Here is a 24,303-nt window from a genome sequence, read left to right as displayed (position 1 = left end):
ACGGCAGCGTAAAAAGCATTGGTGGCATCTAGCTGCCTATTTGATAGGGCAATGGGTAGTGGTTTTAAAATAAAAGAGGGTAGATTTATACTAGACATAAGAGGAAAAAAGAATTTATGATGAGGATGGTGAAACCCTGTAACAGGTTTCCCAGAGAGGTGGTAGATGCCCCATCCCTGGAAACATGCAGGTGACTTTGGACGGGGCTCTGAAGATGTCCCTGCTAATTGCAGGGGGGTTGGACTAGATGATGTTTAAAGCTCCCTGCCAACCCAAACTATTCTTCGATTCTGTGATTATATTTGATTCTGGCTCAAGCTAGTTTTCCAGTGATTTAAAGAAAGGGAAGAAGATGCAGGAAAATAAAAGGATGTTTGAGGAAATTCTGGTTTGTATTTCATTTTTTGCAAAAATGTTGAAGTTAAGCTTGCATTATAATTTCTTTTATTGATGTGGCATAAGTAAGACTTGGAAGTACAGTGCTGCATCAGGGAGAGGAGATAGTGTCAAAACCCAACATTACAGGACCTCCAGGTATCAGGAGCAGGAGTTCAGAGCTGGACAGTAACAATAGCCAGGTAACGGACAACTGTCTGTGATTTAGACAGCCAAGCAAACATCTATGGTATTGCTTAGGCTCTAGAAGAAGACAATTGCAGATGCACGTGACTCTAATGGAGCAGAAAGAAGAAAAATATCACAGTGGAAGCAGGGAAGACTTGGATGCTGCACTCTCACTGTATGTTTAAACCATCACAATTAGAAGACATTAGTAATGCTTCCTTGTTTTTCTCTGTGTGGTTCTGACTAACAGGAAAACGGTGCTAACATTTGGCAAGAGGAGGAGTTTTCTTTCAATAGTTGCAACTGATGAAGGCAGTTTCACCACGGTCACCTATGGGAGAGACTTTAACCTTCAGGTCTGTTACAAATTGGAGTGAAAAGGATAGTAACAGTGCAGAGCAATCATGTCAGTTCCTACTTGGGACACGGAATACAACATATAGATTGTTGACATGTGCAATAAATAGCATTAAGGTTGGTGGTGTCAACACTTATTTGGGCCTCTTTAGATAATGTGCTGTGTGGATTATTGGCACAACCGTCAGCTACCGTACTCTGCAGTGTCAAGGAAATCTTGAGCACCCTTTGATGAGCAGGTTATTGATACTTCATGCTGCAGCTGCTCCAGGGGACCCCTTAAGGGCATATCATGATAGTGTGGCTGCACACTAAAACCCTGTGGTAAAAATACAGAGGAACATTTTTCACATGGTTACTGTGAAACTGCCTTTAAAAGGAAAGAACATATTCTTGGTTGGAGCCTTGTGTTTCGTGTGTGTCCGTGTCTTATGGACAGATCATAACCCACTCACCCCTCCCCACCCTAGAAAATAGGATTTTTTTATGGAAATACAAACAGACCCTTAATTATCACAGCAGTGAGAGTGCTGCTGTAATATATTAGCTTGTATTTTAAAAAGAATATAAACCTCTTTTCCCTGAAAGAGCTGCTCTGTGCTGTTGATATGCTTGAATTTATGCAGTGAGCTGGTAAACAGCAAAATCCATACTTATCTTTACCTACACAGGCATTAGAGGTGAGCTCAGAAAAAAAAAAAGGGAACAAAAAGAAAAAAAAAAAAAGAATGAAAGAAGGGAGGAGGGAAGAAGGGTGGGAGAGAGGAACACAGTATTTCCTCACAGCCTAGGGTGAGATTAGAGTTCTGTTGATGGCAGAGCTACATGCTGTCCTCTCATCTGGTCTCATATTCCAGCTGTGAAACAGAAGTGGAAGGTCAACATAGCAATGGTGTTTTGTAGTGGCAAACGGAGTTGATTTCCTGAAATCATTCAGGACCAGACCTCCAATTCTGTCAGGTTAACTGATTTTCACATAAATGTGCATCCCTCACTTTTCTGTGAAATGTACTTCTAGAGTGAAGTACCATAAACTCAAAACCCTTAAAGGAAGTACTGCAACCCAGCATAGAGATACCAACTTTACTGTATAGAATAGAGTTGTAGTGCATAATTACTTCAGGGAAAGATTTTGAAATATTTCAGTTACTAATGTAGTGTCAAATTTGTTTCATGAAATTAGTTGTTTGTTTTTTCTGTTAGTCCCACATATTCTCAGCACTGCTGTGTTCCCTGCTCTTAATTGCACAGAGGAGCAAATGGAAACCAGTTGTTCTATGGGAACCAGAATAGAAAAACACAGTTTTCTGTGGATTTCCATCTTGTCTTCTATTGACTTTTGTGTCTAAGACAGTGCAATCTGGCTGAGGCTTTTTTAGTGCTCAGGGCATTTGTAAGGTCTCTGTTTTTTGATGTTTAGCCATGCTGTAGGTGGACTCACAGTCCAGCTTTTACTGCTGCAGAGGCTCTTAGAGGGTTTATCTCCATTATCTTCTTGTTTTCACCAATACTGTAGGAATTTCCCTGACACCTCTGCCTGCTGTCAAATCTAGCAAAAACTACCCATGACTTGGAATGCCGTTAGTAGAACAGACAAAGATGTGCAGAGGAGAGAAAACTAATTTCAAAGTTGGAAGAATCACTTCATAGTGTAGACTTCAAAGGGTTATGGTTTTGTAGGCATTTTGGGTTTCATGCCCTTGTAAACCTAACTTCTAGTAACTATCAGGTTCTGATTCATGGCAGCCCAGACCCTTCTTGTTTTAAGGGTCACAGGACTGAGGAGTCAAGTGGTAGTAACAGTTTTGGAGGCTTTTATATACTGGTCTTTATTGGAAAAGTGAACAGCTGCTTTACTTTAGTCCAGTTGCATATGGATTCTAGAAGACTTCAGAGTGGACATCTGTGGAACTGCACCACACTCGCATAGGTGGAGAAAGAATTGGTATAACAAACTTCTTTCCTGCTTTAATATAGGGATAAATGACAGCTGGAAGAATTCCCAGCTGATTAGGACCAGGTTCTATCTTCTTTGCATTATTACATGGGGTAAGAGGCTGAAGATAAGAACACAGGCTTTTATTCTTTACCATATATCTGCTAAGGGTTACAGTTAGAAACTGCACTGGCTTGAATGCTCTTTGGATTTGTTCTTAATATTCTGTGTTCTTATTATCTCCATATTCCATTGTCTATAAAGTATTCTCAACATGTTCTTCTTTCAAGAAGAGTATAAATCAGAATTATATGCTAGGCAAAGAACTCAACTCAATTTCTCATTCAAATCTATTTTGGTTGTCTGTATTGCCATCTAATAGATTAAATATGCTAAACATAAGCCCCTCATCCTGTTCTTCCCTCAGCACAGCCTCTCAGCTTCATATGTATGAAATTGTGTGATGCAAGTGAGAACACGTGTACTCAGTTCTGGGCTAGAGGTCTAATTCTAGCAAGCCAATTGTCAGGATCAATCACCAGAGCATCTGAGTACCTACTGAGTGCAGGTGTTGTTTTAAGAGTGCAATTAACTCTATATCACAGATTCTCCCTACATTTTTTTTAGATAAGTTTGGGGGCTTTTTTTGGACAACAGACATTTAGATACCTTTATGTATCTCCCTTCACATAGCGAAAAAAAAGCTAACCAAATGTGCAGATGTACAATGAGCATATGATCAATTTGAACAGCACTCACATAAATTGAAATATTCATACATAACACAAAAGGGCTTTAAACTTGCAGCTTTGGAAACAATAATATTCACACCAATACTCCAAGCTCCCACAATCAGTTGTGCTTGTGTAGGTGCTTCTACCTTGCACAGCATCCCAGTCAGGTCAGGTTCCCACAGTCTCTTGCTCTGTTGTGTGAGGTGCAGGTCTGGGGAATCAGCCTTCATTCTGCCAACTCTCACTGTTTATCATAGCTGCCTGCTCCTGGTTCACCTTGTTTGTTCACTTTTGGCACTTGTGGTAGTGAGCATTACACAGGTGCTAACAGTGTCTAGTCTTTTACTGGGGGCAGCACCTCTCAGTGCACAAATGCATGTGTGATTGGAATATTTTTACCACCAAAGGGCAGAAAACACTTGATATTCAAATCCTATGTATCCAAGGCAAAGCCAGTCCACAGCCAGGTATACACTTAGTCCTGGCCCTTATGTTCTTGGGGTAAGAGATATATAATGTAATCTCTGTATGATAAGTCTCATCCTAAATAGATATAGTTGATTGTGCTAGATGGATGCAGTTATTGGCATCTCAATCTGCAACCAGCACTAGGAATTCTGTATAATTGAAGGGTAGGAGCTCGTCAGGAATTGGCATCGTAAAGATGAAAGGTCAGTGTTTTAATACACAACTCCCACAAAATTGAATTTTAATTAGGTGCTACAGTGTTGAATCCCTCCCTCAGGAGTCCTTTTTCTCCCTTTTTTTTTTTAAATATATATATAGCCCTCCTCTCAGAAAAGAGAATAGCAAAGGCAGAGTATAAATATTCTGCCTGGTAGGATTTTCACCTCAGAGGTTTTTCAGTAGTGTTTAGTATAGTATCATAGAAACACAGAATCACAAACTGGTTTGCATTGGAAGGGGCTTTAAAGACCGTCAGCAGGGACACCCTGCACTAGACCAAGTTGCCCAAAGCCCCATCCAACCTGGCCTTGAATGTTTCCAGATATGGGATTTACACTACTTCTATGGGCAACCTGTTCCAGTGCCTCACCACCTTCACATGGAAGATTTTTTTCTTCAAGTCTAATCTAAATCTACCTTCCTTCCACTTAAGGCTATTACCCTTTCTTCTATCAGTGCATGCCCTTGTAAACAGCCCCTCTCCAGCTTTCTTGTAGGTGCCTTTAGCTATTAGAAAGAACCTTCTCTTCTCCATGCTGGAGAAGCCAAACTCTCTCAGCCTGTCTTCATAGAAGAGGTGCTCCAGCTCTCTGATTGTCCTCATGGCCCTCCTCTGGACTCACTCCAACAGGTCCAAGTCTTTCTTGTACAGGGGAACTCAGACCTGGACACAGTACTGCAGTCAAGGTTTCATGAAAGTGGAGGGTGAGAACCACTTCCCTTGACTGGCTGGCCATGCTTTATTTGATGCAGCCCATGATACAGTTGGCTTGCTTAGCTGCAAATGAACATTTTTGGCTCATTTAGCTTTTCATCAAGTAACACCCCCAAGTCCTTTTTCCTCAGGGCTGCTTTACATCCATTTTCCACCCACCCTGTAGCTGTGCTTGGGATTGCACCAAACTATGTGGAGGACCTTGCACTTGGCCTTGTTGAACTTGATGAGGTTTACATGGGCCCTCTGGATGGCATCCCTTCCCTCTAATGTGTTGACCGCACCACATAGCTCAGCAAACTGGCTTAGGGTGTGCTCAGTCCCGTTGCCAGTCACCAACAAAGCTGTTTAACAGTGGTGGTCCTAATACCAACCCCTGAGGAATGGCACTCATCACTGGTTTTCACTTGGACATTAAGCCATTGACCATGTGTACTAATGTAAATAGTGTTTTGTTTTAGTACTGAATCATTTATGCAGATGAATGGACAAGGAAAAATAGCATTTGCTCATGAAAACAGCAGGTTTTAACCTTTTGTGTGTGTGTATGCATATACCAGTGGATCCCAAAAATTGTCCATTGGTGATTTAACTACCGTGCACTAAATTTAGGCCTATTGACAGTAAGCTTACTTTTCTCTGTTACCTTTCAGAGCCCCTTCAAACAATTCAGGTTGAAGTTGTTCTGAATGAATAGTTCAGTTTGTGCAGACTCTAGAACAGTTCAGTGTTCAGTTTGAAGTGTTCAGATTACAGTCAGTTGTATGGAAGATCACAGACATGGAAACCACTGTTAGGGACACATGTACAGTTAACTGCAATACAAATGCTATAAAATTGTCTGCATGTCATGTAAAAGATTAGTGTATCACTGTTTTCTACTTGTTCCAAAGGACGCAAAGAAAGTAAACTCATATTTTCTGTCTCTCACTAGTGAGTACTACTTACCTTCTGAAGTAATACTCAAGAAAGGTTGTCTCTTCTAAAGTATTACTCAAGAAAAGTTGTCTCCTCGCTGTCACTGAAACACAATCCAAAACCTTCAAGTTGTAGCAGGTCATCAGACAGTTAAAATCATAAAACTGTAGAAGCCTAACATGTAAGTTAAAATAACCTGTGCAGCCAGCTGATTTCAGCAACGCTAACACTGTGGTGGGTAAAGCATCAAACCACTTCTAACAAATAGTTTAATTCCCTCAATGCACATCAGTGTGTCTTCTACATGAAAACCTGCATGAAGAATTTCAGCAGTTCAGCCCAGCAGTTTAGACCAGTTAATCAAACAGAAGCATAATAATGAGCAGAGATATAGAGGATATAGCAAAACAGTACAAGTACTTGACCAAAAAATTTCAAGGAGATAATTAAAGATCATCTGGCTTCTATCACGTAACTCAGTTTTGTTGTTCTTATCTGTATCTTGGCATTGATACAGTTGTCTTCATGTTATATGGAAAGGTTTGGGGAAAAAAAAAATCCTGTGATAAACTGGGTGCAGAATAAGTGCAAGCTGTCTGTCCTGGATATTTTTTTCAATTCCCTCCTGCCCCCCACCCCCTACCCCCCTCTTATTAGTAAGTTTTGCTATTTCTCTCTTTTAATAGCATTGCAATATAAACCAAGGATTTTTTTTTCTCCTACTGTTATGCCAACTTTTCAGCAAATCTAATAGCTTTCATGGTGCAGTTTCCTCTATGCAGTCAGGATTTTGCAGCAATACAGAATGGTCTTCTAGAAAAAAAATTAAATTGCTATCTACAAGGTAGAGATCCCTAAAAATCATTTATTGCTTTTGTATCCAAAAACTTGTAAAACTCTTAATCTCTGATTTTTTTTTTAACTCCCATCTCTTAGAGATTTGTAATCTTTCTGTGATTCTCAGGCTCATCTCTGATACTTGTCAATCTACTATCAGTGAATAACCCTGGGAGTACACCTTAAGAACCCTACTAACACCTCGAAACATTATTCTTGCTTCTAAACTTTTCTCCTGTACACTCTCAACTTTCACAGTGTTCTGATCTGGAACAAACTCTGTTTTTTCTGATCAAGTAGTAAATCTGCCCCTGCAAGTTTTTCCTTCTCTGTTTGCATAAACATTCTTACTCTGTAAGTCTGGCAAAAGATGCATCAAGGGAATCAGTAAAGTTTACTCTTCCTCCTTCGTTTCTTGGCTTTGAGCTGTAAAGCAGAGCTACTTATTATGGACACATTTATTTTTTGGCACTTCCTTGTTGTCATAAATTGAATCCTGACCACACGAGCAAAGAGCACGAAGATGACAAATTAGGAAGCTGGCAGCATCAAAGTCCATTCTAACCACATCCTTTGAGCTTGTCCTCTTACCTAATTTTTTTTACTGTAGTTGTTTTGGTGCCAAATACATGTTGTTTTGTTGCCAGATATGTGTCACTAATTCACAAGGAGTCTATGGTCATGTAGCCATATAAGCGTTACGGTGGACTGTGATTGAAAAAATGGCAGTGGCATGAGAGTCAAAACAGGGTTTTCTCTGTGTTTGATGTTGGGATTTTTAGTCAGTGGTAAAAAGCTTGTAGCCCAAGGAATACTGCAATAAGCCCTGTGCATTTTTATTTTTATTTTATTTGGGCTTTTGTTTTGTTTTGTTTTCTGCAAGGCATTAAAAAGGCTGAAGAGGAGTAAAGCCTTTAAAGATTTTTCTAAGTTACGAGATGATCAAACCTTAGTTGCTCATTTTTATTCATGTGTATCACATACATCCCACATAAAATCCTATTTCAAGGAATAATACTCCGTACATCTCACAGTACTTAATTGTGAAAGCCCAAGGTCAGATTTTCCACCTAAGTAGTTCTGCTTTTGTATGTTTGCCGGTGTTGCTCGAGGGTGTTACCCTGATATCTTAATAGTGAGAGCACAGCGGATGGGCGCTGAGGCTTGGAATCAGATTTCTGTTAGCCACTGTTCATGCCTTTTACTTCATTTCACCTTCCAAGAATGCTTGCCATGTTGAAATGAAACTTAATTTTTTTGTTGCTTTCTTTGGTGACTTGTGGTTTTTAAGCCATGCTGTACACAATAAATAAATTATGCAAAAATATGTTTATTATAAGAGAGGGACGATTTGCTTTTGTAAATGTCAATTGGATCCAATGCTGCCTTTCCTTAAAAGAAAACGAGTAAAATATTTTTGCTGATATTGAATGTTGTATGTCTAATTGGTGACAGGCTTTGTCCTCAAATTAATGCTCAGCTCCATTTATAATATCATTATGTCATAACAGTGAAAAATTCTAATTAACATGATCTGTTTGCCAGGAAAAAAGTTTAGTATATCAATTAATCTGTTTTATCAGGGGGAGTATTCCCTTCCCCAGCCCCTAGCTCCTGATCAGAGCCTGAATAATGAGAAAACATCACAGATGCATGCTGCATTGGACAAAGAACACATGCATGCATTTAAATCATGTATATCTTACTTTTTACTGATGTAATTGTGAAATATGTTCTTTTTGCATTCATAATTAGGGGGTGGAACAGATGGTGAAGGCTTAGTTTAAAATAATCTGTCATTAAAATAACCTAGCCTACTGGTAATTCTTCACTCTAACTGGAGTTTAGGTCAGGGTAACAGGGGTTTTTGCAGCATTGGAATACACTAGAAAGAATTAGGGACTTCATGGATAGTATGAAATATGAGGATATTCTCCAGAAGGACATTGTAGCAAGACTTTGGTGAATTAAATTTGCCTGTAGTGGGAATATGCAAAAATGGCTGGGACAAAATTCCTCTGACAAATATAAATCCATTTAGTACAATGCATTATACATTAGTGCGTAGTCGGTCAAAGTGGTACAGTGGTTTCATATCCTGAGAGGAAATAACCTCACTATTCTGCAAACACTGTAAGAGCCACTTAGTATTTTGGGTTAAAAACCTGTGCTTTACATTTTCGTATTATTCTGATGTCAGAGGATATAAATTATAATTATTGGCATTATTATTCAGAGGTGCCATAACTAGTGACTTTTACATCTGAGTCCCGCTTCCATCGTGTCTACCACATTGACTTGCTCGTATGTAACAAAGGAAATCTTCTATCAGTACTGTCTGGCTAGTTTAGAACAGTTTTCAGGAATAAGAAAACTGGCTCAATAAATCAGATACTTGCATGTCTTTAAAGAGTTTATTTTAGTGTTTCCTAAGATTTCATTCTCTAACAGCTTTGAAGAAAGCGTATAGATTTCAGCATGGTATTATGATAAATCTTCTCGAGGAGGGGCAAGCATTAACATTTGTGTCGGTTCTTTTTCATCTTAATCCAACCTTGGTTAATAATCAGAAAATTCTACATAGTGGGTAAGAAGATGTAATTAACCCTTTGACCCCAGAATCTTAATTGGCGCCTGTTGAAAACAGTGGGGCAGTTAAAAAAAAAAAAATTAAAAAGTAGCCTGTGGTGATTGAAACAGCATAATACATAATGATTTTCTGAAATCAAAAGTACTAGGGAACTTCAGCTTTAATCACATTTTGCATAAAACCGGTAAGTGTAGGTTTAAACAAGAAGTGGACAGTCTTCCTTAAATTGGATTGTGCTCAAAATTGGCGTTTGCGGTCACCCTGACCCTTTTGCAGCTGCCACACTACTAGATGGGATAGGACTGAGTTTCTGACAGTCAATTCAATTTTTGTAAAAAAATAAAAAAGAAATTAACTCAAGAATGTTTTCCTAGCAGAAGACACTCTCTACCTGTACATTCGTGGCCTCTGCTTCAATGGAAATAAGACATTTCCTGAAAAGCTGGTTACTGTTGCAGGTCCGGTTTCTGTATTGGAATTGATGGTAACTGTGGAACATCCGAAGCAGGAATCCTGCCTGCCTTTGAACTACAATGCAACTGTGCAGAAATTCTGGCAGAAAATACTCTCTGATGCTCATTTTACAAGAGATTTGGAAGCTGGCTAAATCCAGTACCCTTCTTGTGTTTGTTGTGTCCTTAGTTATACACAGCTAATGGGAATAATACTTCCGGAGATTTCTCATTAAAACAAAATTGTTGGTAAATATATACAGTGGTATCACATACTCTTCTTCAGTATATAACGTAACCTTTCTTATGTTGCCTGCCACCTTCTCTGAAGGCTGCTGCTCTCTTGGCATGCACAAAGGACAGACGCTTTATGAAAAATTGAAAAATTTCAACACGCATTACTTAAATAATAAATATTCATAAATAATACCTATGAATAACGAATGAGACAGTCCTTCAGAACTACTGTTTGACCTGTATAAGGAACAACAACGTTGTCACAGAAGTGGTCCCTCTCAGCCCTTTCATACTGGTGGGAGGAACTGCCTTGCATTGGAAGGTGGCTGTTTCTCCCCCTAATTTTATTGCCATTTTTCTTAGGTATTAGGACACAAGCTTAGTACTTGGGGCCATTTTTCTAACGTCTTTGTCTTTGGGGCATGGATGTAGTTAGCTGATCCATTAGCTATTAATCAGTGGCTTTTTTGAAATATGATTAAATAAACTTTCTGATTTTGCCCTATTGAACAAAATGCTGAATTTGGTTGGTATTTATACCCAAGTATAAATTCAGGGAAGAGGGAAGGGAAATTATTTAGTAGTCTGATTTGGCATAATGAACTAATTTTATGGCACAGGAATGCAAGAAGCCAAAGGAGTTGTGGGTGTGCTGCATTGGCCCCACCAGTCCATCAATGATGCCTCCTTAATACCCCCCTTGTAAAACTAGGAGGCAAAAGTAGGGAATAGTCTCCCGGAAAGAAAGAGAGCAAAAGGGTAAGGAATTAAAACCATTTAACTGAAAAGAAGGAATCAGAGTCAATGACAAGAAAAAGTAGTGCGTTCTTAAAGTGGCTAACTCTTCTCAGTTGCTGATGACTTTCCTGACTTTAGCCATGAAGGCTGATATTTCTTTGTAGAGTTGTGTTGATCAGAGATAGTATTATTTATTTATATTTTTTTCGGCAAAACTGGTTTTAGTCAATTCCAAAACCACACAGAGGAAAATGTTTCTGACTAATCAGTACTAAAAGCTTTATTCAAACATTTGTTTCATTAAGGAGCCTGAATTTCTACATCAGATGATGCATAGAAAAGAAGCAGGTATGCCATCAATGACAGTTCTTTTTTGCTGTTCTTAAAAAACCCTATCCAGATATACCAGATAATTACACAATAATGCAGTGTATTAAGCAGATGATAAATTTGCTCCAACTGTATGTAACTTCTGAGTAAAACAGCAAGGGGACCATGCTAAAAGTCTGCAGGTGTAAAAATCTGAGAAGGGGAAATTTGTTTTTGTATGATAGACAGATAACCTGTGAAACTTCTTTCCTGAAGATACTGCTGACCCAAGAACATAATGGAATTTTAAAAAAATTAAAAAAAAAAAGAAAGAAAAACGAGTCTTGAGCACACTAGTTATAAAAAATAATTTTGGAGGATATCAGATGCCATGGTCATGCCAACCAGTAACAACCTGAGCTTCAAAAGAAGCTTCTAATAGGTTTTTCATTGTCCACATAACCATTATGGATATTTCAAACACTGTTCTGAAGCATCTTGGTACATGCTGTCAGACCCAGGAAAACCAAACACTGCATATAGGCCATTAGTCTGATTCAGTGTGGCAATTTATTGTTGTTTGTGGAGAATGGAGTTCTCACCAGAACATATATATAGGTGGCCAGGGAATCAAGGTGACAGTTCCCAGTTTTATTTCTAACAGAGGATTAAACCAATTTCCTCAGAGGAACATGGGACAGAGCATGAGAAAAGCTTAAACCAAGACCTTTAAAGATTTACACTTCTTGTCTTTCTGTGATGGGGAAAGTGGGTAGTAGCAAAAGAAGTAGTGGGTAGTCAGAGAGATCAAACGTGTAAAGGCTTTGATTGTCCTTGTAGGGATCTAAGTTTGAACTTCACTGTTCCAAATTTTCCACCTGTTATTGACTTTAAAATTCAAGGAACTGATGTTAATCATTTGAAAAGAAATGATGATGATTTATAAGAGGCCATAAATGGCTTGCATAATATAAATGTTTTTACATGAAGGAAATCTATGCAGATTTACATTTTTATTAATTCATAAATATAAATTAGAGTCTTTCTTTAATGCAGTGTCTTTAGTGAGGGTTTGTTTTCCAATATGCGGTTTATTCTTTTTAGGAAACACAGATTTTTGAACTAATTCCACCACCTAGTACAACAGAAAGGGGTGAAAACCTGCCAAAGACAGCTTCTGACCAGCAGCATGTTAGAAATTAATCAAGAAGCAGAAGAATAAAAAAATTAAAACCCCTCATAAATCACTGTTCTGTATTTGAAAAGGAGTGAAATCATTATATGGCTCTATCATAGTATATCTCCATCAAATTTGTATACATCTTTTATTTTTTCTTCCAAAACCAGGTAGTCTCAAATGCTACAGTTGTATTTCTACTTTACACATGCCTTTATCCCAAGAAGATATTTGGGATGGAATTTTTTTGGGACTGCTTCCTTTTCTTCATCCCATCATTTGGGGTGTTTCTTATTTTCTGAGTTGTTTCAGCATTTCTAATTTCTGGATTTTTTGTGATTTTACAAAATTTACATTTTGCAATAATGAATGCTTGTTTACCAATAATCAGCCTCACAAAAAGCGTAAAAGTAATGGCACATACAGTGTATGAGAGGCAGTTTTTTCCTAGTGAAGATTTGCTCTTATTCCTGGAGGTGTATTTCCATCTTGATGTGCAATGATTTACTCTGTGTGTCAGTTTAGAATATACTCCTTTGTTTATTAACTGCACTCATGTTTCAAAAGGTATGCATTAATCTGTGCAGTTGTATTTTGATTTTTGCAGTTGCAATGGAAACCACATCCAAAGACTTGAACCTGTCAAAATCTAATCTAGAGTTTTACACCAAAGGGATGAAATTCATAACATTTCTGTAGACCTAAACTGTAAACATGTTTGACAGTAATCTGCTGATTGGCTTTGTTTGTTGTCTCACAAAAGGAAAATGTGTGTGTGTGTGTGTGTGTGCGTGCACATGCACGCGTGTGTGTGTGTGTAATCCTTAATTAATTAACAAATTATTGAGGTCCATAGTGGTTTGAGTGATGGTAAGAATTTCTTTTCTCTTTTGGAAGTAGAAATTCACAGCTTTGATTATGGGGGATGGTGAGGGGGGTGCATTTTACATACCAGTTGATTGGAAGGTTATTTGTTTTCCTTGTTATTTCTTCCCATAACAAATTGAAAAACATTTTATATTTTTATATTTCTTGTTTCATGCGGATGAGATAAATTTTATACAGTATATGGCACATGTAAGCATGACAATGAGTTCTTGAACTTTGGCATATACTCATATGCTGTTTGTTAATATGTAGATGAAATATAAAGGAATCATCTTCAAGATCCTAATTAAAAACTCATAGAAATAAATATTTTCCTTAATTTGTTCTGCAATGCCTTTGTTTTACTATTTTTATCTGGAATTTAGGATTTTTTTTTAATTAATCTATTAACTTGTTTGTGTTTGGTTTTTTGTTTTTCTGTAGTCCCTGGATGGATTTGTATTTGCACTAAATCAAGAAGGAAAATTTTTGTACATTTCAGAAACTGTCTCCATCTATTTAGGCCTGTCCCAAGTAAGTACATGCCTTTGATTCTCAAACATAATTGTGTTCATGCATTATTCTGTTTATCGTTCTTAAAATAATAATAACTTGTTTTCTCTATTTTGTGTGGATCATTGAATTTGTTGTTTAAAGTTGTATCTGGTTCATCCTGAGAAGTAATTGGAAAACATTTCTATCAGTATTAGATGTTGAGATAAGACAAACTTGTGCCTGAAAACTTTTTGCCATTGAGGATCATTATTAATTTATTGTGCACAAATGAAGTTTCTTTTCTCAGTTGTTTTGAACTTTAAACCTCTATACCTGATAGGAAAGGGACACACTAATAGTACTTCCCTTGTGTCCTATTACTGGATGTTTATGGAGTACCCTGCATTATCCAGGGAGCTGACACGATGACAGGGAGTCATTTGGAGTCAAGAAATGCTGAAAGAGACCATTAAAATGTCTTGCAGGGAGGGTTCCAACAAGGACACATTTTTTGCCACGTTCAGAAATGCTCACTAATACGAAAAGACAAATTTATAAAATGTAATAGTTTAATTTTTTCACTCAATAGCTGACAACTGCTGTTCTGCAAAGATTAAAAGATGGGACAAAAGAGGGGGGAAAGTTGCTTGTTGTTCTTTATTCCTAATCCTGCAGCATTCCAAAATGCTTAGGAAGGACAGCTTCTTTCTGCTTTTACTTGGAAATGCAGAGGAAGGATTTTGCATGGTGATTTTCAGAGCAGGATAATCTACTTCTATTGCAGCCACCCAGAGGAGAAAAAGAAAAACTGAGATAATATTTATTTCAGATCCTTTAAATTGGGACCCGTGCTGCTATGAGGAGGCAACTATTAGCACTGGCAACTGTCAGTTTTGCTGTACCCCAACAACAACGAAATGCGAAATTTTAACATTTGGTGCAGAAAAAGACTAATTTTCAATATTATCTGGTGAGAATCCGAATAGAGGTTCATGAACTCCTCAAAGAACGTGCAAGCAATTGGCTGTAATAAGTTCAGTAATTGTTATTTTGTGCTGGCTTTAGCAAACCAAATGATAGAAATGGAAACAGAGCTGTTTCTAACTCATATCAGTATTCTTGTCTCATTAAAGTCCCTCGCTTTATAATAGACTTTAATCCCTGCCTTAATCTGTTTGGGAGTTAGTATCAAGTATCTCAAATTTTGAAATTGGTGCGCCACCATGTTGCTAATACAGTAAAGAATCAGAACTTTAATGTTTATTATTGTCTTATGCTCATATTAATCTGTTTTATGCATAGTATCCAAAGAAGTTTAATAAGCCAGTAAAGAAGAAGGATGGATAATTAGTTTAAGCAGGTAAATGCTAATTAGGAAACTCCTGAAAGGCATCCATTATACACTAGCTTAAAACAAATTTTACAGCCCTGGTTAGTGGTGTAATCCAAATTCTGTCAAGGCAACTGCATTTTCTGTAATTGAGATGTGTATGTTTGCTTTGCATAACAGATGGCTCTGTATGCTTAGACTGATAGCTAGGAAAATAATAATTGCATTATTCTGGCCAAAAGAATATTAGCTCTTGGGTTTTGGCCATTTCAGTCAGTCCTCCTGCCAGCACAGCATATGCACATATATGGATTGGATTTTCAAGGAAATTGATGCATCTGGAATAGTGTGGCCATCTGAAATATCATCTGTTCAAGAAAAATTTGGCTTTAACCCTATGCTAGTCTCTTGTTAAAAGCATTTTCTGCCACTGTCTTTTTAGCTATAGGAGTTCATAAATGTTTCCTTACTCCAAACTTGCACCGTGTTGTTAAGACTTTACACTTCATCTCAATCCCCCATATACGTTTCCAGCAAGGGTTCAGATAAATAAAGGAATTCACTTTGCATCTCAGAGTATTGTATTTGATATATCAGGGCAAACATTTCCTTGCATTAACTACTGAAAGTATTGATGGAAAACTACCAAAAATCAGAACCAGGAATGTGAATTTTCATACAATAGATGAAATCTACTGAGAGCTACTGAAGTCTGTGATTTTTGCTGTTCTTAGGTCTTTATGGAGACATTTTGTATTTCTCAGACTTAGTGTGTTTATATATTTAGTATCTTGTTCTCTTGGTATAATATTATATAGCTAGGTCTTTTAATGGTGACAAAAGAAATGCTGTAGCTACTTGCTACAAAATCATTATTTAAAGTGTTATTTGTTGCAAGGACATCCATAAAAGCATTTCTCAAACTATACATGGAAGTGCACCTGTTTGCTCTACAGTGATCTTAAAGTACTGGTGAATTCTGAATTTCTGGAATCGTGCTATGTGATACATGTGGTGTGGCATTTCTTGCACTGCAGGTAAACATTGATCAAAGTCCATATCCTGATACTCCCCAACTATATATTTCTATAGAATCTCTGGGTAATTTTGCACTGCAGAAAGTCTGGATATACTTTATAAGCATTTTTCAGTCATCTTTTTCAAGTGCTGACTTTGGAGTTTTACTTTCTAGTCAAATTACCTTTTAGACACTTCATCCTTATTTGGTTGGAGGTTTTTTTTCCTTTTTTAACTAGTACTCATATAAGTAATGTACCATATATTTTGTACTCACCAAGCAAAATCTCATATCTCTTACCTGAAAGAAAATAGTCCTTGTACTGTATCTCAGCAGGTGAAACAGATTTTCACAGAACCCATTTTTTCTCTTTCCTGAACATTGAGAGCCAGTGGTAAAAAACAAATGGATGCTGATGTTCTAAGATAGCTGCAGGGCTAATAGTAAAGAAATCTGATAAAACAGTATCTTGGGAGGTAGCCTGGCAATGATGATAATAAAGTTACTCCTGGCAAAAATACAGTATATTTGAACAATAAACAAAAATTACAATAAATACTCTTTTGACATTACAATGAATGTACCTTGCATGTAGACACCCACAGATATATATATATTTGAACACTTTACCTTCCAGCTAATGCTAACCCAGAATTTTAAGTTAGTTTGGCAGGGAAGCACAATGTGGAGTTGCAATCTGAGCAATTTCAGAAAACACAAATGCAATTTATAGTAGGGAGAAAGAAACAAAGTTACCTGAAAATAATAAGTGAGAAAACGATGAGAATAACAGCAACAGAAATGGGCCAAAATCTCTCAGTTATATCCTTAGTCCATATAAGTTGTCATAGCTCTATTATTCTTGGAGCAATCTGTAATAGTCCAACATACATTCCAGTACTCACTAGTTTCAGGAACTGTAGTATTTTTTGAAGACCCAGATGTGTCTAGAAACATGCAGTAGAGCCTGGATTTCTTCCCTGGGTTGGACAACATGACATGTGATGTAGCTTATCCTTTTGACAGTGCAAACAGCTTTTTACACTGCACCTCTGCAGCGATGTAAAAGTGTTTTGTCTTCATATATGTCTATTCTCTGACATTTTCAAATCAACAGATAATTTTTGATAACAGGGTAACTGCCATCTTTTTGAATACCCAGTCTCTGATTTCTTTTTAGAAAGAGGATGAGAATTCAAAAATAGATGCCTAAAATGAGTCACCAGATCTGGACACTGAAAAGGCACCCAAATCACTCCTTCAGGCACTCAGAAGTCAGTATCAGTGCTTACCTAAGATATTTCAGTTCTTTTGCTAAGTCTCTGAGAACTACACCCAAAAAATGCTGAAACACAAATAACGAATAGGGAGGAAAAACTTACCTAGAACAAAGGATAAAACTGTCAGACATATGAGGTTTCAGGGTCAATAGAAAATCTTAAGTGCTCATAAACTGGCTTGGATGCTTTTGCTTTCAGGAAACAAGTTCTTAATCACCTCTCACCAACAGTTATAGTCGACAAAGGTGTTTATGCATTGCTTCCCCTCTGTGAGGTCCACACCTTAAAGTAAAATAGTTCCTACCTTTGCTCCTATTTGTCCGGGACACAGAGTAGGTTTGCAAATTGGCCAGTTGAAAAGAGAGCTCACTAAAAAGGAGCAGTGCAGCTGCAGGCATAATAGGGGATAATAGAGATGAAGAAGGGAAAAAAAAAAAAGAAAAAAAGAAAAGAATACATTGTTGAGGTTTTGTCCTTTTTAAAACAAAGCAGACAAAACCAACAGGTATATTACATGTGCACTGCATTACTACCAGCATAACCTGTCTCCTTATTTTGGCTTTCTGTGCATTTGTTCTATGAAATGGCAAATAAAATTATAGCTACAACACACAAGTACAAGGTCAAATAAATGACAGTACTCAGTCTATTTGTGAAGCTATTCTGAAAAGGAACCATGGTGCCAAATGTGGTTTATTTGAATAATAAAGAAGAATTAGATTCCCCTGATAACTTGGCTGAGGGCCAATAAATCACTGGAGGTTAAGAATGCTTTGCAACTGCTATGTATTTCTTTTGCTTTTACGAAGCACAAACCTCAACTACTGTGCTCTACCTGTTTTTCAATGCAAATCAAGTTGAGGTTAGTAGATGGTTAAAGGATTGCTTTTGTGCTCTGTTTGCTTAAAAAAATAACGTAAAGCAATCTTGACACTTGCATTTATTCTCTAAGTTCTACCTTATTTTCCCCTGTACTGTTATCTAAATTAAAAAACCAATATTTTAAAAATCCAAGAAAAAAAATAACAATAAAACCCAGGAACCTCACAAGAAAACTGCATTTTTTTTAACAAATTGAGACAATAACTAATTGAGAAAAGAGCTTCCTTTTATTTTGTTGTCATTAGTGTTCTGAATTTAGATACTAGTGAATGATCATCTCTGCTGATTTAGTAAATTGGTGCAGTAGGATTGATAATTTTTTAATAGTTTGGCCCCTTTAGAAACTAGTAAACAAAAGCCTGGGAAATTCTGTGTTGGTCATGTGTTTTTTACAGAAGTTCTTTCCCTTAATGTTCAGCATATGAAAGTTGATTTACTCCTATCTTTTATGCTAAAAGAAGGGATCAAGGGAGGAGTTCTATTGAAATAAAGCAGCTCTGAGGATTTTGAGAGCAGTGAGAAAATATAAGTATCAAAATAATTCAGAAACAGTACAAGGCACAGTGGCACATTATCAATTTACAACATTTAAATTGATAAATGCTTGGTGGTGAAGGCCTACAAGGGCACTTTGAAAAGCAAATAGCGACCTGGTGAAGAAATTGATTTTTCCCCCCCGAAAATGACTGCATGATGCATCATTTGACTGCATGCTGTCCAAGTGCTTGACAGAGATAATCTCAGCAATCCCACGGGTGACCTTATCGTTCTCACCAGGGCAACTTTGTCTAGGTTCTGACTTTGTGCATGTCAAGGTTTCTTCAGGCAGGATCCTTAGGGGGAAAAAGTTCCTCTGTTCGATCCAGATATTGAACCACTCTTCAAGGCACTCCCCCACCCCCAAAAAGGCAAGCTTGTTTCTTTTCTTCATAATTATGAATGAAGCCAACAAGAGAAAATATCTACAGACACAGTATCTTTCCTGAAGCCATTATTGCCTTTTCAGTATAGTTTAGCTTAGCTCTTAAAGGAGAAAGGATACCTGCTATTAGAGTTTATCAGACACAGTTGAAAGGCTCCAAAACATATGGCACTCCTCCCCGTAACAGAAATATCCTGCCCGCTTTCTTTCTCGCACTCACTGTTCACAGCTTTATTTTTGCTCGGGAAAAGATTTTGCCGTTGTCACAGTATTTCACATCCATCAGTGCCTAATAATTTTTTCTGTCTTTTTTTTTTTTTTAACAATCCCTATCCCAACCCAAGAACTTTTAAGACAACTCAAGTGCAAATGACAAGCTGACAGAAGTCCTGAGCATCAACATCAGTATGCGTAATTTTGCGTAGACGCTCTGTCACAACCTGCGCTGTATGGTCCTGAAGTGATCCAAAACACTTCACCTGGTTTCGCTGGTTATTACAAAACTGGTTTTGTCCAGCACAGAGAAATATGTTGTCCCAAGCTGTGAAGAATAAAGGCACGTAAAGATTTGCAGGATTTTTTTTTTAAGCACTTTATATAAGGAACAAAGCGTTTTTCATGTGTGTTTAGTAATTGTTAATTATAATTACTGATTAAGAACCTATTGAAAGCAGCAAATGTTATGCTCTATTTGGTACCCCAAAGCTGCTTCACCCACTGCCTTTGACACCCACAGTTCACCATATTCAACCTCTTTTACCTCTTTCTTTCATCCACAACATTAATTCTGAGTGAACAAGACGTGCTTCCTTGCTTTTGACAAGATTTGCTGCAGTCTCATGCGACAAAAACCCAACACTCATTCCAGATTCAGAAAGTAGGATTTATAACAGCATTTTAATTTAATGTTGGATGTCGAACATATAAAGAGATCACAGTAGTACTAGAGCTGAAAATTGATGCCTTTTTTATTAGTGTCCTCTCAGAAGTGGGTGAGCCGCTGTTTGTGCAATGGAGCACAGAGCACCACAGTCAGATGAATGAGGATATGCTATCTGCAAGGAATCATATTTCAAACCACTGTCTGCTTCTATTGATGTGCTCAGAGTTGAAAGGTTATGCTAGTAAATGCCATCAGAATTTTCAGCATTAGAAATCTGTGGAATAATCCGCTGACTGTCACTTTGTAGTCAGTCCAAATGCAGTATATAGTGGTGCTTTACTGATTTTTTTTTCAACTTGAAATTAACTTATTGTTACTGATCACGTTGTTTTGCTTATTCTTCTGCAGTGTGTTTAAATACTGCCAACAGTATTGTCTTATAGGCTCCGCTGAATATAGCTCTCTGTTGAGTTAACTAAAGGAATCCAGAATGTCATTTTACATGAGAATCATGTTCCCCTTATTTATTCTTTTGAACATATTTTACCAGCCATTGAGGCTGAAACATTGAAAGCCTTTATGCAGAAGGGATTCACTGGTTAAAATGAATCACACAGATTCGCTGTGCAATAAAATATAGCCTCGTTGGTTTAACGCTTGAAGGCTGAAGACTTTTCATGTCACTTAATAATTTCTGGCATTTGATGTTAAAAATAAGATTTTGATAAGGTATTTTTGTTGCAATTGTTAACCCTTTCCAGCACTAAATAAGTAAGGTTGAGAACATCAGCAATCAGACCATTTGCTTTCTGGTGGATGCAGTGTTTTCAGCTTGTTTTAAGACAAATGTCTGGGGAAAATGGTTAGGACAATTTAGCTATTTTACGTTTGTCTTTCCTATTAAAACAAAGACAAAGATTTCCCTGAATTAACATTCATATTATCCAAATTAACAACAGAGTAGTTTGGTATCTTTTTTGCATTGCATTGTAACATATTTTTGTGGAAGTTGGAGAATATTCTATATATAGTCACTTAGTAAAACAAACAGCTGTGGAATAATTGGGGGAGAAAACCAGATACTGGTAGGAAACATACAAATTTGGCATAAATATATTTTCCATGCTATCCTGGCACATTAGAGATGGGAGGAAAAAACCCTCAAAAATTGTGTGTTTTACTTTTTAAGAGTAAGATCTAAAAAAGTCATTCTACTGGTGAGTGATCAAAATTTCATTTCTAAAAACAAACAAATTCTAATTAAGATATTTTGATGAATAGTAAGAGAACATGCTTTTGAATGCTTACAAGATGCACTGACTCTTTTTTACATCTCTACTTGAGTCAGGGCAAGTGAAAATCTTGTCTCAAATATTCTGTGATGTATGAAATAATTCAAGATTTGTAGCAGTGAAACAGTGCAGGTTCAGTCAGCAGAATTCCCATTCCAAGCATTTCAGAAGGGGTGGGTCAGATCACAGAAACTCAAGGTTTTACTTAAGGTTATGAAATTATAAAAAAGATTGTGTGTATTTAAAACACAGTCACTGAATGCATCTTGGCAAAAAATAACCCTGCAAAAATTTTTTGCGAAAGATTTTAAACTCGGATCAGTTCAGTGATATCTTCCACTGTAAATCCTTACTGACAGCTCTACCAGTCCGACAAAAGGGTTGTATATGAAGGCACAAGTTCAGGAACAAGCAGCTCAGAATAAGGATAGGAGGTGTGTCTTAATCTGTTTTTACCAGCATCTTGTATTATTACAGCTTTGGTCAGGGCTTTACATTTTCTGTTTTCAGTTAGGGGAATACTCTTCTGGGAAGAGGGCAAGAGAGAAGCATTCCAAATTCTGTGGGGGATCTGGCCAAGAGAACCTTCAAGTCAAAGGCTGGTGGTCCTTAATCCCCAAGGTTTGCAGTGGAGATTCAAGACAATCACGTCCATGTGCTATTGCTCTTTTAATGCTAATCTATATTCTTTTGTCACTCCATGTTTATCTTCAGCACTAAAATAGACCTATGCTACCTTAAGATTTTAACCTCATGTTTCCCTGTATTTCCTTCTGGCACCTAAACCAGGATGCCATCCAAGACATCCTCCGCACATATTTCCAGTTGCACAGAGGCTGGCACCAGCTGTCTGGTAAAGGTACACAGCTTGGTTTCTGTGCCTAGTGGACAGGGAAAAAGGATCAGAAAACTTGTCAGGCTGACTGTGAACCCCTACTTTGTCTCAGTTACTCAGCTAAGTTCTTCAACAGCAGTCACGTGAAAAGTTCTTTCTGCTGTTTGCTCCTACTTTCAGAACTACCTGCATTAATCCTGAGTAATTCAGCTCCCCTTGGAAGTTATTTGCTTACTGTTGTCATGGCACTGCCAGATAAGCACCCTCTGCAGATGAATCCAGAGAAGAGCCAATGTAACTCCCTGTTACAAGCTATGCCCCCAGGGTCTGCCATCAGGACCCATCACAGCACACAGAACGCTGCAGTTCCATTGAGTTAAATGGTTTGGGAACAGATGGAGCATGCTCTAGCAGTGCTGCCATAGCCAAGGCTAGAGAGGCAGCACCAATGTACTTCTTCTGGCTACCAGGTGAGGCAGAAGTAGGACATTTTCCCTTTCAAAAGATGGGGGCTGTCATGTGGAAAGAGTCAGGGCAAAAAACACCTTTTCCCAGAATTAGAAATTTAAGGCAGAAAGGAAAGAGAAAATACCTTGTGTCAGCAGTGAGGAGATGTGTCTAAGAGCAAGAATTGTCTTCTCTAGAGACAGGAAGCATGTGCATATGTTGGAGGGAAAAGGAATCAAAATGTGTGTGAGAGGCAAAGGAAATGTCTTCCATATGTGAGCAGACAGGAAAGAGAAGGTAGGGAAGAGACACAGCAACACAGCCCCTACTCAGCAACTAAGGACCACAGCTCTAAGAAGACATGCTGCTTCTTCCTCACCAACCAAACTAAATTTTGCCAATCCTTGATATTCCAAACTCATGCCCCATCATCATCTCAAATAGTAAGGCTGGTTTCAAGTCACTAGGTATATGAATATTTTCAACTCTTCTTTTTCCATTGGTTACCATGAATGCTTGAAGTTTACTTTTATATTTAAGAGATGCCTGGGAATATCATGACTCTCTAGACAGGCCTTTGAAGCTACAATGAAACCTCATATGACTGGCAATAAAATTGTGAGGTTTGGCAAATGTAATATAGGGGAAATACTGGCTCATTGCTCTAGTTGAATGGGATCACTTGCATCTATAAACTGATACAGTGTATCATGCTCATACTTCATTCCAGATAAGTTTTGAAGCTTTTGCAATAATAAATCTGGCCTTGTGCTAATAAAGTGCATGACAGTGTTATTACCTACATTAATTATTTTGTGTTTAAGATTCTGTCTTTGGGTCTTTTGGGTGGTGAGTCTTTTCTAGGTTGAGTACTGTTGAATTAGGATATAGCAATATGATGAGACGTAGTCCATACCTTTTCATACTGCTTTTCAGAAAGATACCTCTCATTTATTCATGTGTAAGTAATAAATACAAAGCTATATACATTCCTGACATTCTTTGAATGACTATGGAGCTATCCATGTGTTCTTGTTGAACTTCCGTAGATTCTATGCACAGGAAAGATATGGTGAATAGGGTAAAAGTGTCCCTTCAACATATCAAGGCAACATATATGAGCCATGACTTATAGTTTGTAGGAAGAGATGCTTCCTTTTTTAAAACTTTTTAATGCAGTTGGAGAAACAGTAGCTTTCCCTCCTGCATTTCTTTCTCCTGACCTGACATGAGTCTGATCTGCAGCCTGCAAGTCAATGAAAAGATTTTACAGGTTTTTGAATGATTCTTGTTTTACTGTATATTGTCAACATAGTGCTTATGTTACTCTGGGAATAAAGAGACTATCTGGAAGATATCTAGCTATTCCTCTGTCCCTGTAAGTGACCAGTGCTTTGAATATGTGAGACGTTTGATTACTCTGTTTTTGTTCCCTAAATTGATTACAGATTGGTTGCCTGTTTTTAAATATTTTGGTCATATGATAGCTTGATTTCTTTGTCCTGTCTCCAAATGTATCTATTTGGATTGAGCTAACTGGAATCAGCATTTTTTTAATGGATTTTAAAGGATTCCTACATGAACTGTAAATACTATATACTTTGTTTACGGTGACTTTATTTCTTGTGTAGCTGAGGTAGTGTCTAACCACTGAGATGCATTCCTGACAGTCTTCAGGGTCAGACTGGTTGTCTAAAACAATGTAGTGGAAATCTTTTTCTATGTGTTAGGTATACATTTGATCAGTTGTTTATTTGGGAAGGGTGAACAATTATGATATTTTTGTTTTAAAGCCATCTGT

The 24,303-nt window shown here is 37.5% G+C and overlaps 1 protein-coding gene across 6 annotated transcripts in view; it reads left to right on the top strand.

The window, feature by feature from the left end:
• NPAS3 (neuronal PAS domain protein 3) overlaps window positions 1–24,303 on the top strand; it is a gene marked incomplete at both ends in the record, with an annotated part of 611,353 nt that overhangs the window by 407,939 nt on the left and 179,111 nt on the right. For all 6 annotated transcript variants that reach the window (XM_084262735.1, XM_084262736.1, XM_084262734.1 and 3 more), the window contains one exon: window positions 13,563–13,652. In XM_084262735.1, coding sequence (XP_084118861.1) covers window positions 13,563–13,652 — 90 coding nt within the window. The remainder of the gene's footprint in view (window positions 1–13,562; window positions 13,653–24,303) is intronic.

Source organism: Gallinula chloropus (assembly GCF_964237585.1).
Source record: "Gallinula chloropus genome assembly, chromosome: 4".
In the NCBI taxonomy this organism is placed as follows: Eukaryota; Metazoa; Chordata; class Aves; order Gruiformes; family Rallidae; genus Gallinula; species Gallinula chloropus.
This window is presented reverse-complemented; position numbering and strand designations above follow the sequence as displayed.